General features: G+C 42.2%; 2 protein-coding genes across 3 annotated transcripts in view; one reads left to right on the forward strand and one right to left on the reverse strand.

Moving 5' to 3' along the window:
• Nucleotides 1-7,689, reverse strand: coq2 (coenzyme Q2 4-hydroxybenzoate polyprenyltransferase). Its single transcript, XM_071353629.1, has 8 exons — nucleotides 7,550-7,689; nucleotides 6,140-6,491; nucleotides 4,773-4,939; nucleotides 4,120-4,241; nucleotides 3,864-3,949; nucleotides 869-1,002; nucleotides 507-695; nucleotides 1-282 (listed from the first exon to the last, which is right to left on the reverse strand). The coding sequence occupies exons 2-8, from the start codon at nucleotides 6,438-6,440 to the stop codon at nucleotides 139-141; spliced, it is 1,143 nt and encodes a 380-aa protein (XP_071209730.1). The 5' UTR covers nucleotides 6,441-6,491; nucleotides 7,550-7,689; the 3' UTR covers nucleotides 1-138.
• Nucleotides 7,275-18,649, forward strand: part of LOC139545646 (zinc finger protein 462-like) — a 25,395-nt gene continuing 14,020 nt past the window's right edge. The window contains exon 1 of one of the 2 annotated variants that reach the window (XM_071353627.1): nucleotides 7,275-7,446. The gene's annotated coding sequence lies outside the window, so the exon portion shown is untranslated. Of the gene's footprint in view, nucleotides 7,447-7,972; nucleotides 8,196-18,649 lie in introns of those variants that run through there. The other variant, XM_071353626.1, reaches the window with a different exon arrangement.

Genomic DNA, 18,649 nt, shown 5'->3' on the forward strand with positions numbered 1-18,649 from the left:
CAGAGCTTAACATGAGCTTTATTTAGAGACAACACCCAATACGGTCAAGACTTGGGTTGTGTACTACTATATAACTAGAATGTCCTCTGCACACTAGAATATAAATCTTGTGTTCTGAGAAGTTCATTGTACCGCTAGTTAATCATTTTGCAATGAAGTGTCTCTTCTTTCTTTCCACAAGTTTCCACAGACAATTCCTAAGAACAGGAGTAGTCCAAGGTTTCTGTTTGAAACAAATTTTTTCCAGCAGTCCTCTGGTTTGTTGATGTCCAATGTGTAGATCTACCCGATAAAGACAAAAGCATCACAATCAGTTACATCCATTGAAAATAGTTGTTGGGATGCATTTGTCTCGAGTATTAAGGAATGATTCACAGTTGAGGGTTCTGTGTAAAACATTAACATAACCACATAGAATTATATTTCTCTGCATAACCAAGGCTAAATCATTATTGAATCATCTCAAACTAAAATGTTAGCACACAGTATATCAAATATACCCTCACCTGATGTGTGAGATGAATAGCCACAGTGGACAGTGTTGCATAGTAAGGCAGAGTCTGTTCTGCGTTGACCCCAGCCACAATCAGCCCTGACATCATGGCCACCATGAACCCACTGAGCCATGGCTTGGTCTGCTCCTGGAACCTCAATGCTGTAGACTTGACCCCTACCCTGATGTCGTCATCTTTGTCCTAGTGACAATAGGAAGGAATGTAGTGCACACATTATAAACAGAGTCGTTATTCATAGAACAATCTAGAATGTTCTCCAACAAACAGCATGAATTGAGGAAGCACCAACATTTGCAACAGCAACTTTAAATTGTCACAAAATGACAGTCATAGCACATGTGTACACTTAATACCTGATGGGCATAGATGGTGTCATAAATTAATGTCCACATCACTCCTGAGAAATACAGAGGTAGGCACACCGACCACTCACAGGAGCCTATGACCGCTGACCAACCAAGCAGTGCTCCCCAATTGAAGGTCAGTCCTGAGGAGAAACAAGTGTTTTATTTTGTTTACAGAGCATTCAGAAAGTTGTTACAGCCTTATTCTAAAATTGATTCAATTGCTTTTTTTACTCATCAGTCTACACACAATACCCCATAATGACAAAGAAAAACGTATTTTTTTAATTGCAAATTTATTACAAATATAAAACAGAAATACCTTATTTACATAAGTATTCAGACCCTTTTCTCAGTGCTTTGTTGAAGCAAATTCTTGTGTATTACGTTACAAACTTGGCACATCTGTATTTGGGGAGTTTCTCCCATTCTTCTCTGCAGATTCTCTCAAGCTCTGTCAGGTTGGATGGGGAGCGTTGCTGCACAGCTATTTTCAGGTCTCTCCAGACATGTTTGACCGGGTTCAAATTCGGGATCTGGCTGGGCAACTCAAGGACATTCAGAGACTTGTCCCGAAGCCACTCCTGACTGTGTGCTTAGGGTCGTTGTCCTGTTGGAAGGTGAACCTTTGCCCCAGTCTGAGATTCTGAGCTCTGTTCATCTTTCCCTCAATCCTGACTAGTCTCCCTGCTGCTGAAAAACATCCCCACAGCATGATGCTGCCACCACCATGCTTCACCGTAGGGATGGTGCCAGGTTTCCTCCAGATGTGACGCTTGGCAATCAGGCCAAAGAGTTCAATCTTGGTTTCATTCGGCCAGAGAATATTGTTTCTCATGGTCAGAGTTCTTTAGGTGCCTTTTGGCAAACTCCAAGCGGGCTGTCATGTGTCTTTTACTGAGGAGTGTCTTCCGTCTGGCTACTCTACCATAAAGCCCTGATTGGTGGAGTGCTGCAGAGATGGTTCTGGATGTTTCTCCCATCTCTACAGAGGAACTCTGGAGCTCTGTCAGAGTGACCATCGGGTTCTTGGTCACCTCCCTGACCAAGGCTCTTCTCCTCCGATTGCTCAGTTTGGCCGGGCGGCTAGCTCTAGGAAGAGTCTTGGTAATTCCAAACTTCCTCCATTTAAGAATGACAGAGGCCACTGTGTTCTTGGGGACCTTCAATGCTGCAGAAATGTTCTCGTCTCGGAAATCTACGGACAATTCCTTCGATCTCATGGCTTGATTTTTGCTCTAACATGCACTGTCAACTGTAGGACCTTATACAGACAGGTGTGTGCCTTTTCAAATTATGTCCAATAAATTATATTTACCACAGGTGGACTCCAATCAAGTTGTAAAAACATCAAGGATGATGGAAACAGGATGCACCTGAGCTAAATTTCAAGTTTGATAGCAAATGGTCTGAATACTTTTTATTTTTAATAAATTTGCAAAAATTTCTTAAAACCAGTTTTCGCTTTGTCATTATGCGGTATTGTATGTAGATTGATGAGCACATTTGTTTCTTTAATCCATTTTAGAGTAAGGCTGTAAAATAACAAAATGTGGAAAAAGTTGAGCGGTCCGAATACTTTCCAAATGCACTGCATATGGCAGCTCTATTGCAAAGACCAACTCAGTGGACTTGTGGTTAGCGTCCGCCCTAAGATTGGAAGGTTGGGAGTTCGATCCCTGGCCAAGTAATATCAGACTGTAAAAATGGGACCAGATGAGTCTCTGCTTGGCACTCAGCATTAAGGAGACATATTAGGGGTAAGGCCCTGCAACAAACTAACGTCCTGTTCAGGGGGTGTACTTATACAGCTGTCTCACGCTACAGAAAAAGGAGATGGGCTCCTGCTTAGAGCTGGGACGATAAACCGAAAATTACTGACACCAAGATTTCAGTTCCTCTTACCGAAGCTTACGTTAGTCATTTTGCCACACAACGTTCCTGTAGGTTGGTATAAAACCATTATTTGGTCAACAGTAATGCATTATGTTGATTCCTGTTATGAAAGTATCTGAATGTCCCTGTTTCACTGTCGACTGCTGAAGCACAAGCATACGACTGTTGCGCAAAATGCTATTGCGGGAAAAATACTGTTTTCAAAGCAACTACTGTTGTTCTAGTTACAGAGAGTAGAGTCACAGCTTTTCTGTGAGTATATAATGTATTTTTCACCTCTTAATATTAAAATTCATGGCACCACTTTACAACCGAAGTAGGATGTAGTTAGTATGGTTTTGATGCCCCCGTGTGGCACGCCATTTGCAATGAATAGGCCTACATCAAGTAGCCTAGTCCTAGCACTGGAATGATTTTGTAGGACATTACATTTACTTAGAGATTAATCAATTAGCCTACATGGCTACCTAGCAACCATATCCCATTTAGAAATCTAGCTAAGTTTTTTGAGTTCCCACTTCCTCAGGTGGTGAATAATATAACCTCGGACAATATGTCCAAAGATGTTTGATAATTCTCTGAAAAGCCCAAAAGAAATCTGATAATTCTGGATCCTATTTTGCCAGGTGGCAATTAAAAAAAATCAATCATGCATTTCCTGGATATGTTAGATGAAATAGCTTACTTTTTAAAATCATAGGCTACACCATCGCCGTTGTTTTACTTGGCACTGAAAATGTTTATGTCTGGAGCCCTGACACTAATGTAAAGTAACTGTCCATCAAAAATGTCTTTATCATTGTGTTGGTTGTTATCGAGAAAAATAGTTACATTTATTGCAATATGACTTTTTACCATAACGCCCAGCTCTAGCACCTCCCCCAAAAACATTTTATTATAATTTAAGCACTGATTCATAGTTATCGTAAAAAATGGGTACATTTATCGCGACATGGATTTTTGTCCAGATCGCCCTGAGACGTCATGGCTCCTACAAGCCAAGGCTCATGCAAGGTTAATTACTTCTCTAAATATATATTGCAAAGGGGAAGCTACTATTTGTGACAATTGAAACAATGCGGATTAAAAAGTATTTACAAAAACATACCCAATACAAGCTGTGGCCAGTAGGTGATCCTCTTCATTAGTGGATATGTGACTACCAATGATAGGGAAGCAGCTCCAAGAGCTATACTGTGAACGGGAAAGTGAAATGTCATCACATCTGTCCAAGTGGTCTGCTCGTGGACAAGACAGTACTCCGGTCACAATCTTGTGCACTTTCACAGTCTAGCCTTAATCTAATTTCAGAAAAGTATTTTACAGCTGGCTAATGTGTTCTTTGGTTTGAATGGGGCATGTACCTGTAATAATTGAGGCAAAGCAGGACCCCCAATGCCAGAGAAAGCTGACCCCCCAAGAAGACTAGGGCCTGCATCTGAGTGATCTCCCCTGCAGCAATTGGCCGAGTAGCTGTCCTGGCAACCTGCAAAGTACAAAGATGAGGCAAAATACACAGTCAAAAGCCTTTCAATTAAGTCCTCCGATTGTATAATTTCCATGGCAGTTTGTTCCATTTTGTGCTGCTTTGAGTAAAGATTAATTACTTTTGGCCATAAGCTATGTGACAAGTGTGATTTAAAAAGACATCCTCCGGCGATATTTTTTTTAAACTTTTCCTGTTGAAAAACAATATCCCATGTCAAAATACAGTAAAGTAGACAGCTTAAAGGACAAAAAAAAAGTATGTTTTGATCAAAATTAAAGTAGTAGTTAGTCTGATGGTGCCCCGCTGATTTCCTCAGTCTCCTCCCTTGCTTGAGGAACAGCAGAGAACAAAAGAGGAAAGTACCCCCCTCCCTTGTGCTACGTCATGAGGCACCTGGACCACCTCTTGAGATGTGCCTTTTGTTAAGTAAATCAAATGTTAAATGAGGTGAAAAGGAGACTGGGGTAGGACTTGAACAAAAAGGATGAGTAGGCCTATACTATAAAAAGGTGACAACTAGTAGATTACCTTCTTGTCAAAGTCCTTGTCCCACATGTCATTGATGGTGCAGCCAGCCCCTCTCATCAGCAGGGCCCCGGTGCCGAATAACGTGAGCATGCCCAGATGTGGGAGGCAGCCTGGGTCTGCAGCCAGGCCGATGCTCCAAGTGCAAGGCAGGTACAACAACCATGTTCCTATGTCACAAAGAACAGGCAATCAGATCAATGTTTCAAAACATTAAATGAAGAACAACTGGTGACGTCTCAGACACCTCATACATACACCTCTTAACCTTTTACATTCATGGGAATTGGCCTATATGGATAGGGATAAATTGAAATATTTCTTAAAACATAACTATGAAAAGCATATGCATGACCATGGTAGCAATTGAAAGGGAACAGTTTGGAGATAATGGGAAAATAATTAGACCAAAGGTGAGTGCACAAGAGTTCACCTGACACAAGACTGAATCACAACATTACACTGTTGATTTTATGTGCATTTTACATTCTATACTTTCGGCATATTTGTTGATAAGTAAATCTGAAAATAATCTGGATACATTCAGTAACATGATAAGAGTATTCCTGGAAAATGTGGGGTTGGTACAACAACAAAAAATGACAAGGGTTTGAGTGAGAGGATTAATTGATGTCTCCAAGTTGGCACACACCTCTCCAAAGTATGCAGTTCCTAAGCAATTTCAATTTATGGCTCAAAGAAGAGTCTCCAACTATAAGGTAATTTTTGGAGCTCTCCTAGCTGTGCCATTGAATAACTAGATAGGGTTAGAACAACTCAGGTTATGATGCCATGTCATCTTGTAACTGTACATCAAACATAGTGAGCATCAACGTTGACACTGTATATGATAAGTTTTATGATTTGGAAATGTGAAGTGTACATTCGGACTCACGGGTGTTTGACTTGCTTGTATGACATCAAAGCGGTATTTATTATAATCCTCAACATCTCGTCTTTCAAAATACATTGAGTAATCTTAATTGACATCATTTCCCTCACTCAGACAACAATAAATATGCAAAAGTTGCCCAATTACCAGGAGGGTTGATGGCAACTTCTTGTTGTGCGTGGTGCTCACGTTCAGAACGGCTGTCAGTAAAAATCTATACAGGGCTGTGAAGCGTAGAGCCAGAACTCTGACATCATGTATAGCATGTTACTGTACAGCCACTAGGTTCCAATGTAGGTGTATATTACTGTTCAGATCTAGCCATTTTCAACCCGTATACGGGTATGAGTGTAAAGGGCTACCATTAAAAATACAAAATTATAATACGATTCCAGACTGTTAACTCTATAGTCCATCAGTTATCCACCTACCACATAATATAACATTCAAACCCTAGGTCAACATTAAAGCTACTAACCGATTGGTTTGTCAAGTCTCATTAATCTGAGGTAGGGTTGCATGGGCGCTGGGGCAGAGTTGACAATCCCAGCCGCTGACAGGCTGAACAGTCTTTTCCTGGTGGCATCAAGTCTGGTTGGTGGACTTAACAACGATGATTGCGGGCTATTTTCTGGGTGGTGGGTAGAGACCACGTTTTTTTTCTGATTGTTCAGGTAATTGCTGGAGAGGCTAGGGAGGTTGGAGTAGCAGGTCCCATGGTGACGCCACCTCCAGGTGTTCAGAATGACCTGAGAAGTTAATCTGGCAGGAAGCATCATCTCCTCTCTCTGCAGTCAAATGCACATTATCCTCACTGACACTTGTCACATCTGGAGCGAGAGGAAACATGATGGGAACATGACACGTTGTCATTCATATGCAAATGCTGTCCTTTGTCACGAAGGGCCAACCACACACAATAGGGTTGCACTCTTTTCCTTTACAGACTAGTGTTTTATTGTGTGCCATAGCTGAATGGCTTTACATGACTGAAAGACCATCAGACTGTGGAAAGACTCAAATATAAATGTAATATACCTAATGTAACTAGCTGATTGTAACGGGCTAATGTGACGCTCCATTCGCCGTTCCAGGTTAGATACTGTAACGGCTAAAAGGAGCATTTTCTAAATTCAAAACAAGCCCCTTGCAACTAGACATGGACGTTTAGAACACATTGGTTGTCTTCCAAGTTGTGAATTGAAGAAGTATCAACAAGTTAAGGTTGGTCGAAAATTCTGTGCTACTCCCAAAACAGTACATATCTAATAACGCCTATCAGCCAGATGGAACAGAGTAATTGTCTGGCTAGGCGATATTGTTAATAGTTACTACAGTACCTAACAGTTAATAAACCACAAGCAGGCAATGCCACACTAAGTATCTAGCTAACCAAGTGTTTTGTGACATTTGCAATCCACAATGTAAATCCTGCCGTGAATCAATTACTCTTAATAGCCTAGGCACCAAATTTCCGATTTCCGACAATTTAGGTTGTTGCACACCCTTGGCAGAACGCGATGTGCAAAATCCTAAATTGTCCGAAAATAGAAAAATTATGTTTAATAAAATACGCATATTTTCCCAGTTTTTTTCGCCTTCTCGCCATTAAAGCTAGTTAGAGAAACATGTTGCCTTCGCAGACTAAATGGTGGATGCTTTAAGTATGAGCAGGTCCACGGGGGACACGACCGCCGGGAATGCACATCAAGCTTAGTGCATGGGCGCTGGATCTGCACTATCGGTCTAAATAATCTATGGATTCATAACGCTGAACGCATTGAGGTTAGAGTTCATTTGCTATATTATTTCAGATTGTAGGACGATATGTGTTAAATTTAATATTTCTCCCTGAACGGTCATATTTTTACAAAACATTCAAACTTACCTTACTAAAATGACTTCCCGTTTTTACTCGCGGAATGTTTGGTACGACATGTTAATTGTTCCGCAAGAAACACTCGCCGGGTCGGTTGTTGTTCTGCTTGTGGGACGATATTCCACGTGGGGTATCAAAACACCACCAATTTTGGCGCAGCTAAATGTTTTATGGTCATATTCGTGGTTGACACTTAAAAGCCAAGTGGAAACGAATACATTTGTCTATAGTAGATTTTAGGGTGTCTACATAAATTAAACTATTTTTGAAAATACGAAAGATGACATTATCACATGCAAGTCTTAGTTAAAGTGGCTACAATTTATAGGTACAGTGTATGTTCAGTAGACTTTCTTTCAAAATAAATCAGTATGCACGAGGGCCCATCAGAGACAGTATGGGATGTGCTTTAGCGGCAATTGCCAGATTTTTTTTTGCATTGCACCGCCACCCTGTCTCTTGCTTGACTGCAGAGTTCTTTGTAGTCTCTAGCTCTAGCTACTGGTCACCAGTGTAGCTTGGTCCGCAGACGTAAGAAGACACATGAGGTTGTTGTAGGAGCGGGAAAAAAATGGCGACGAACATCTACGAAGCTAGCTAGCACATTGAGGACTCAAAACATTGTCTGAGGCGCCCATTTTCTCTGTATAAACGTGTAAGTAGGCTATTCAATCTATTGCGTTAACGTTTTGGTAAATTGTGCCACGTTTTGTAACGTTAACTATTTGCATGTTAAACAATTTCAGATTTCTATGGTGGATCAAATAGAGGGGTTCAGATTCCACGCCCCTTGTTAATTCTTCTTCGACAAGTGACCTAACGTTAGGGCTGGGACAAAAATGTTGTAAACTTAATTGAGTGGCCAAACAGTTAGTCGGATCATCTTATAACAAATGCAGCAAGTGATTTTTGGTAAATCTCTGCAGTGAGTTATCGGAGTTTGCAGTATGTTGTTTTCCAGCCAGCCGCTAATGGTCGCTATTTACTTAACGGATACACTATCGTCTGCAGGACTGTTAACGCCAGTCTACATATTTTCTTAATGTTGAAATCAGGCTCATTTTTGGGTTGAATGTAAGTTGAAAGGACGTAATTTATAGACGTCTATGTTTGGGTCAAATCAAGGCTGGTCTAGACCGTTAAAAAATCTGAACCAAACATAGATGTCTATGATTGGTTCAGATTTGGACCGGACCAAAAACTAGTGGATGTGGAAATCAAGGCCCGTCCGGACTGCACCAAAAAAATACGTCCAAAAGGCATCGGCCAGTGCTTACTGGGGTGTAGACTACCATATCAGCCCACAATAGAATTGTATGAATGCCCATCCATGTGGTAGGCCCACCATTTGTAAAGCAGGCTGTTGCATTGGCTTTATTAGTCCAGATTCCTGTGACTAATCAGTTTTCCTATTTAAGCTCTGAATATCAGCTACCCATCTTTATCAGGAGTTATCATGACTCTATTTGCAACATGTTTACACAGCAGGAAGTGCAGAAGTATTTTATTTTTTTGCTATAACAGCTTGTCAAAAATTGACTAACTTTAAACCACTGATTATGACAATGGGGTGAAACTCCTGGACAGCAGTTGTGATTGTCCATTCCATATTCTCCATTTTACTTTGACCTGGCCTGCTTTTAGGGTAATTTCTTTAGGATAGTTTGTTACATGACAACACATTTGTTTTTGTTGGATTGGGCACCATTTAGGTTAGACTATTTGGTCAGAGAAACCTGCATGGTTTAAAAGGTGTTCATTAGGGATGCACAATATATCGGTGAACACATCGGAATAGGACGATATTAGCTAAAAATGCCAACATCGGTATCGGCCAGATGTCTAGTTTAACGCTGATGTGAAAAACCAATGTCAAAGCTGACGTGCATACCTATATAACGTAGGTACATGACGTTATGACGCCATGTCAAATTTTGCGCTACACCTGCAACACAGCATTCCTTACCTAGACCACAATGTCTGCTGTGTGGATCAAGCAGTCAACAAGTCGAGCAGTCATTTGAAAGAGTAACAACATTTCAGCGAGACAACTCAAAGGCGAAATTCATTAACGCCAAGATAATGGTATTCATTGCCCTTGACAATCAACCGTTCTCTGTCGTGGGTGATGTTGGCTTTCGCAACTGGTTGAGCACAGGTACACACTAACGTTACCAAGTGCGCTATTGTTCAGATGTTTCCCAACCGGAGTTACACAGTAATAGCGCCACTGCTATTAGCTTCATGACATACTATGGAACGCCGTTTGGATCTTTGTGTGTCAAAAAAGATACACGTCAAATAAGCTTTTAATCTGACACGTCAAATAACACAGTTCTATTATAGAATGTTGTGTGTTCTGAATTTGCACGTGCAAGGCAAGCGCCACAAATACTATCAGTAGCCCTGTCAAAGCTGTACAAAAAAGTCTGCAAACACCGGCCACGAACGATGTGTTTACAATAATAAAGCATTATTGGTAATAAAGCATTATTTGTTCAACCGCAACTTCTGGGGTAGCTAGCTGGCTTTAGCTTGGTATCTAGCTAGCGCAAATACAACCAGCCTCAAAAAAACAATGACCAGTAGAAACTGCAGTCATTTTCACTATTCTTAGCAATGATTTAGGAATCCTTGTAACTATTTGCTAGGTAGCCACTTTTTGTTCGCCTATTGAAATTGAACTTCAGTTCATTAAAATCAATAGCTAGCCAGCTACTTAACCCTGTTGCCCAAAGCAAAAGTTATAAGCAGCCAGCTAGCTTCATCTGGCTAGTGAAGCTCGATCTGACTGGGTTATGTGTTGTGAAGCTAGCCACAATAAGGACTAGGCACAATAGTGGAATTTGCGGTTTGCCTTCAAAATAAAAGTACCTATTTGAAAGTGATGCAGAAGGTTACAATTGGTGAAATCATGCCATATTTAGACTAGATCATGTTAAACAAGGTTGAAATGTGAAGCAATGAAATGGGGTATCAGTCTACTCCGTGACACCCACAGAACACAACTGTGAAGAGTTTATGCAAATATTAGCGTTGTAACTCTTATTGCTGGACTGTGTGAAATCACCTCCCGTCAGCCTATTGTGTGTATTGACATTCATATTGCACTGTACAGCTTTACCTAAGGATTGGGGATCAATGAAATGTGGTAACAGTCTACTCAATACCCAATATATTTTTTTCCCAACATCTTGACTCCAAAACATCCACGCAGTATTGTTTTCCTCTGGAATACTGTTCAATACACATAGGTGGACAATAAATGTGTCTCAATTCAGTTGTTTGAGTCCCGCAATAAGAGCTACAATGCTAATGTTCTCTGGGTGTCACGGAGTAGACTGAAACACCATGTCACTGATCCACAATCCATAGGTAAGGCTGTACACTAAAATAAGTATGGCCCCGATACAATTCTAAAGTATAATACATCCAGTGTGATTTCAACAGATTTTTGTCAAATTAACAAATTATTGTCTTTTGTTGATTCTATATAACAACATTCCAACCTCATTTAGCTATTAAATTAAGGCATACTTCTACTATATGTATGCATTTGCATCACTGTCAATGACATACTTTTCAAATCAAATCAAATCAAATTTTATTAGTCACATACACATGGTTAGCAGATGTTAATGCGAGTGTAGCGAAATGCTTGTGCTTCTAGTTCCGACAATGCAGTAATAACCAACAGTAATCTAACCTAACAATTCCACACTACTACCTTACACACACACACAAGTGTAAAGGGATAAAGAATATGTACATAAAGATATATGAATGAGTGGTGGTACAGAACGGCATGGCAGATGCAGTAGATGGTATAGAGTACGGTATATACATATGAGATGGGTAATGTAGGGTATGTAAACATTGTATTAAGTGGCATTGCTTAAAGTGGCTAGTGGTACATTTTTACATAATTTCCATCAATTCCCATTTTTAAAGTGGCTGGAGTTGAGTCAGTATGTTGGCAGCGGCCGCTAAATGTTAGTGGTGGCTGTTTAACAGTCTGATGGCCTTGAGATAGAAGCTGTTTTTCAGTCTCTCGGTCCCTGCTTTGATGCACCTGTACTGACCTCGCCTTCTGGATGATAGCGGGGTGAACAGGCAGTGGCTTGGGTGGTTGTTGTCCTTGATGATCTTTATGGCCTTCCTGTGACATCGGGTGGTGTAGGTGTCCTGGAGGGCAGGTAGTTTGCCCCTGGTGATGCGTTCTGCAGACCTCACTACCCTCTGGAGAGCCTTACGGTTGTGGGCGGAGCAGTTGCCGTACCAGGCGGTGATACAGCCCGACAGGATGCTCTCGATTGTGCATCTGTAGAAGTTTGTGAGTGCTTTTGGTGACAAGCCGAATTTCTTCAGCCTCCTGAGGTTGAAGAGGCGCTGCTGCGCCTTCTTCACAACGCTGTCTGTGTGGGTGGACCAGTTCAGTTTGTCCGTGATGTGTACACCGAGGAACTTAAAACTTTCCACCTTCTCCACTACTGACCCGTCGATGTGGATAGGGGGGTGCTCCCTCTGCTGTTTCCTGAAGTCCACAATCATCTCCTTTGTTTTGTTGACGTTGAGTATGAGGTTATTTTCCTGACACCACACTCCGAGGGCCCTCACCTCCTCCCTGTAGGCCGTCTCGTCGTTGTTGGTGATCAAGCCTACCACTGTAGTGTCATCCGCAAACTTGATGATTGAGTTGGAGGCGTGCATGGCCACGCAGTCGTGGGTGAACAGGGAGTACAGGAGAGGGCTCAGAACGCACCCTTGTGGGGCCCCAGTGTTGAGGATCAGCGGGGTGGAGATGTTGTTACCTACCCTCACCACCTGGGGGCGGCCCGTCAGGAAGTCCAGGACCCAGTTGCACAGGGCGGGGTCGAGACCCAGGGTCTCGAGCTTGATGACGAGTTTGGAGGGTACTATGGTGTTAAATGCTGAGCTGTAATCGATGAACAGCATTCTCACATGGGTATTCCTCTTGTCCAGATGGGTTAGGGCAGTGTGCAGTGTGGTTGCGATTGCGTCGTCTGTGGACCTATTGGGTCGGTAAGCAAATTGGAGTGGGTCTAGGGTGTCCGGTAGGGTGGAGGTGATATGGTCCTTGACTAGTCTCTCAAAGCACTTCATGATGACGGAAGTGAGTGCTACGGGGCGGTAGTCGTTTAGCTCAGTTACCTTAGCTTTCTTGGGAACAGGAACAATGGTGGCCCTCTTGAAGCATGTGGGAACAGCAGACTGGGATAAGGATTGATTGAATATGTCCGTAAACACACCAGCCAGCTGGTCTGCGCATGCTCTGAGGACGCGGCTGGGAATGCCGTCTGGGCCTGCAGCCTTGCGAGGGTTAACACGTTTAAATGTTTTACTCACCTCGGCTGCAGTGAAGGAGAGCCCGCAGGTTTTGGTAGGGGGCCGTGTCAGTGGCACTGTATTGTCCTCAAAGCGGGCAAAAAAGTTGTTTAGCCTGTCTGGGAGCAAGACATCCTGGTCCTCGACGGGGCTGGTTTTCTTTTTGTAATCCGTGATTGACTGTAGACCCTGCCACATACCTCTTGTGTCTGAGCTGTTGAATTTCGACTCGATTTTGTCTCTGTACTGAGACTTAGCCTGTTTGATTGCCTTGCGGAGAGAATAGCTACACTGTTTGTATTCGGTCATGCTTCCGGTCACCTTGCCCTGGTTAAAAGCAGTGGTTCGCGCTTTCAGTTTCACGCGAATGCTGCCGTCAATCCACGGTTTCTGGTTTGGGAATGTTTTTATCGTTGCTGTGGGTACGACATCGTCAATGCACTTCCTAATGAACTCGCTCACCGAATCAGCATATTCGTCAATATTGTTGTTGGACGCGATGCGGAACATATTCCAATCCGCGTGATCGAAGCAGTCTTGAAGCGTGGATTCAGATTGGTCGGACCAGCGTTGAACAGACCTGAGCGCGGGAGCTTGTTGTTTGAGTTTTTGTTTGTAGGCTGGAATCAACAAAATGGAGTCGTGGTCAGCTTTTCCGAAAGGGGGGCGGGGGAGGGCCTTATAAGCGTCGCGGAAATTAGTATAACAATGGTCTAGTGTTTTTCCAGCCCTGGTAGCACAATCGATATGCTGATAGAATTTAGGGAGTTTTGTTTTTAGATTAGCCTTGTTAAAATCCCCAGCTACGATGAATGCAGCCTCAGGGTGTGTGGTTTCCAGTTTACAAAGAGTCAGATAAAGTTCGTTCAGGGCCATCGATGTGTCTGCTTGGGGGGGAATGTATACGGCTGTGATTATGATTGACGAGAATTCCCTTGGTAGATAATGCGGTCGACATTTGATTGTGAGGAGTTCTAGATCAGGTGAACAGAACGACTTGAGTTCTTGTGTGTTGTTATGATGATCACACCACTTCTCGTTAATCATAAGGCATACCCCCCCGCCCCTCTTCTTACCGGAAAGATGTTTGTTTCTGTCGGCGCGATGCATGAAGAAACCAGCTGGCTGCACCGACTCCGTTAGCGTCCCTTGAGTTAGCCATGTTTCCGTGAAGCAGAGCACGTTGCAATCCCTGATGTCTCTCTGGAATGCTACCCGTGCTCGGATTTCATCAACCTTATTGTCAAGAGACTGGACATTGGCGAGTAGTATGCTAGGGAGTGGAGCGCGATGTGCCCGTCTCCGAAGCCTGACCACGAGACCGCCACGTTTTCCCCTTTTTCGGCGTCGCACAGGGTCGCCGGCTGGGATCAGATCCATTGTATTGTGTGGAAGGCAAAACACTGGATCCGTTTCGGGAAAGTCATATTCCTGGTAGGAACGATGATGAGTTGACGTTAATCGTATATTCAGTAGTTCCTCCCGACTGTATGTAATGAAACCTAAGATTACCCGGGGTACCGATGTAAGAAATAACACGTAAAAAAACAAAATACTGCATATTTTCCAAGGAACACGAAGCGAGGCAGCCATCTCTTTTCGGCGCAAAAAGGCAAACCGCAAAGTCCACTATTGCGAATAATCCTTATTTTGGCTAGCTTCACAAAGATGGTTTCCGACCACCATTAATCAAATTAAAACTGTCTTATAAATTAGGGTTATTTTAGATGATGACACCTAGCTATGTAGTTAGCTAGCTAACTATAGCTACTGAAACAGATTGTCGTTTTGCTGTTTTTGGGGAAGAACATTGTTTGCATCCATGAGATAGCTAGCTTTTTTTTTTTTATGACCAGCACTGTAGGTGCGCGAGACAACTTTACCAGCATCATAGCACACGTATCGATGAATCGTTGTGACATGAAATACGAGTGATAGTGTAATCAATGTGTAATAACTACTTTTAAAATTAGTGAACGCATTAAATTATTATGTGACATGCAGTCATATTCAGGTCCTGTTTTGTCAACAAGCTTATGTGACCCGTCAAATAGTGTTATTTGGTATCTTTTTTGACATGCAAAGACCCAAACGGCGTTCCATAGAAATCCTGGTTGAGAATGAAACAAATGAACAACGAAACAGCACTGCAAGTAAGTGAAAGAAATAGGTTTTGATTATGTTTTACTGGTAATGGGGCCAACAAAATAACCTTTTGGGGTGTGTGTGTGTGTGCGTAACCTTTATTTAACTAGGCAAGTCAGTTAAAGAACAAATTCTTATTTACAATGATGGCCTTACCTGGCCAAACCCAGACAACACTGTGCCAGTTGTGCACCGCCCTATGGGACTCCCAATCACGGCCGGATGTGATACAGCCTGGATTCGAACCAGGGACTATAGTGACGCCTCTTAGACCCCTGCGTCCATGTGTGTTAACTATTTAACTGTACTAGAAATCTTAAAAGGCCGCTAACATTTTAAACATCGGTTATCGTTTTTCTGGCAAGGAAATATCAGATATCGTTATCGGCCAAAAATGTCATATCGGTGCATCACTAGTGTCCATCTCATTACATTATCATACATTTTATCTCTAGCCTGTAGGCTACAGAAAAGGCCACATACTCTTTCTACCATATCCTATATCTGCTACATGATTTATTTGATTGAACGTTGGTGGAGCGCCTCAGCGATGCATCTCCAACAGCACCCTGTAGAGGAGCGCTGGGAATGGATAAGCAAAATATGTTTTTTCACATTCCTAATGTCTTGGATTTATGAAATGGATGGTTGGGTAAAAATAGTTTACTGCAAACAAGGTTACATTTAAAGATATTGTGGCACACCCCTTAAACTCAAAATGTAGAATAATGCCTGGCTGGAAAGGGGATGGGTCAGTGTGCTCTGAATAAGCTCATGTAACCCAATAGTGGAAGCTCTGATATACTGTAGCAAAAATGTGGAATACAAGTAGTCAGTTGTCTGCCCTACATACATAAACAAACAGCATTAGGATGTTTTAATGCATCTTGGAAATGTATACCTGTAAACACAGAGATACAATAGGAAGACATTTTAAACTATGAATATTTATGAATGTAAGCTTTACTTTTTGGTAGCTGATTAATAGACAGCTTTCCAAGTCAAATTTGCTCTCATTCCGTGCTGTATGAGCCTCCCTGACAAAAAATACATACTGTTACATGCACACCACACCGTCCGCGTTGCGTGCACGAGCACTCGTTTTTATCCTTCTCGTCAAGACCAGTATGTAAGGGATCTAGTTTCAGGTGTTTCTTTTACGCCTGCTACGTTAGGTTGAGGTGTGTATAATACATGTGTGAAGTACTGTAGGACATGTATACTATAGGACATATATAATAAACCAAAATATAAACGCAACATGCAACAATTTCTTTAGATTTTAGTGAGTGCAGTTCATATAAGGAAATCAGTCAATTTAAATTCATTCACTAATCTATGGATTTCACATGACTGAGAATACAGATATGCATCTGTTGGTCACAGATACCTAAAAAAATTAAAAGGGCTTCAGGATCTTGTCAATGTATCTCTTTGCATTCAAATTGCCATCGATAAAATGCAATTGTGTTCGTTATCCATAGCTTATGCCTGCCCATACCATAACCCCACTGCCACCATGGTGCACTTTGTTCACAATGTTGACATCAGCAAACCGCTCGCCCACACGACTCCATACACGTGGTCTGCGGTTGTCAGGCCGACTGGACGTACTGCCAAATTCTCTAAAACAATGTTGGAGGCAGGTTATGGTAGAGAAATTAAAATTACATTTTCTCGCAACAGCTCTGGCGAACATTCCTGAATGCCAATTGCACTCCCCCAACTTGAGACATCTAAGCCTTCCGAGTGACACAGTGGTCTACGGCCACTACGGTCTCTTGTTCGATCCTAGGCTGTGGCACCGCCGGCCGTGACCGGGAGCCCCATGGGGCGGCGCACAATTGGCCCAGCATCATCCGGGTTAGGGGAGGCTTAGATGTCTCTTGCTTAAAATCATAGGCCCACCCACTGGGGAGCCAGGCCCAGCCAATCAGAATTTGTTTTTCCCTACAAAAGGGCTTTATTACAGACATAAATAATCCTCAATTTCATAAGCTGCCTGGCTGATCTCAGACGATCCCTCAGGTGAAGAAGCCGGATGTAGAGGTCCTGGGCTGCTCTGTGGTTGTGAGGCCGGTTGGACGTACAGCCAAATTCTCTAAAACAACATTGGAGACGGCTTATGGTAGAGAAATTAACATTAAATGATCTGTCAACAGCTATGATGGACATTCCTGCAGTCTGCATTCCCAATTGCACACTCCTTCAACTTGTGACATCTGTGGCATTGTCAAATATAATTTTATTTGTCAAATGCTCCAAATACAACAGTTGTAGACTTTACCGTGAAATGCTTACTTTACAAGCCCTTAACCAACAATGCAGTTAAGAAAATATTTACTAAATAAAGAAAAGGAAAAAAAACGAACACATTAAAATAACAATGAGGGGGGTACCGAGTCAATGTGCACGGGTACAGGTTAGTTGAGGTAATTTTAACATGTAGGTAGGGGTAAAGTGACTATGCATAGATAATAAACAGCGAGTAGCAGCGTGGGGGGGAGGTCAATGCAAATAGTCTGGGTAGCCATTTGATTCAGCAGTCTTATGGCTTGGGGGTAGATGCTGTTAAGGAGCCTTTTGGACCTAGACTTGGCGCTCCGGTACCGCTTGCCGTGCGGTAGCAGAGAGAACAGTCTATGACTTGGGTGACTGGAATCTTTAACTGTCAGGTTGGGATGGCAGGAAGCTTGGCCCCAGTGATGTACTGGGCCGTACGCACTACCCTCTGTAGTTGTTTTGTGACAACTGCACATTTTAGAGCTGCCTTTTATTGTCCCCAGCACAAGGTGCACCTGTGTAATGATCATGCTGCTTAATCAGCTTCTTGATATGCCACACCTGTCAGGTGGATAGATTATCTTGGCAAAGGAGAAATGCTCTCTAACAGGGATGTAAACAAATTTGAGAGAGAGACGCTTTTTGTGCGTATGGAAAATGTCTGGTATATTTTAATTTGGCTTATGAAACATGGGACCAACACTTTACATGTTGGGCTTCATATTTTTGTTCGGTATAATATTTCTACTTGTACTTTATATTTTAGTTAAACTGTTTATACACACCACATATTTATTTATATACTGGATTCTTGACATGGCTCACTGTCGTATTTACTGCTGTTCATATCATTCTTTGTATATCTTGCGTAAATTCTTCCAGTTTACATACGTATAGTTTGCATTTTTGATTACTGTTACTGTGCTAATTGGGTTGTTTTTTGTTCTTTGACATTTTACTGCATTGTTTGGAGCTACTAGCTAGTAACAAGCATATTGTTGCACAGCAAGGGACATGATCCAGGAAGTATGCAGGACTTTCATAGAGTATTTAGACTGTGGTTTCCTCCTTTACCAACTTTAAAGCTGGAATCCTTAATGGTGAAACTGCTATGTCTGTTTGCGATATTACAATAACAAAGACGTTACTGCAAACAACGAACACAGGTTTTTTTGTCCCTTGGTCATTTTGTACGCGCGATAGAACAGCATAATGTGGACTGCAAAAATAACTTACCACCTTGCGCAACGCTCCTCACCTGCTTCGTCAACAAAACAATAACAGCGGTGGGGATACGGACAGTGGTGCTGTTTCCCTTACTGCGGATTGCATACT

This window comes from Salvelinus alpinus, chromosome 19, assembly GCF_045679555.1.
Source record: "Salvelinus alpinus chromosome 19, SLU_Salpinus.1, whole genome shotgun sequence".
Lineage (NCBI taxonomy): Eukaryota > Metazoa > Chordata > Actinopteri > Salmoniformes > Salmonidae > Salvelinus > Salvelinus alpinus.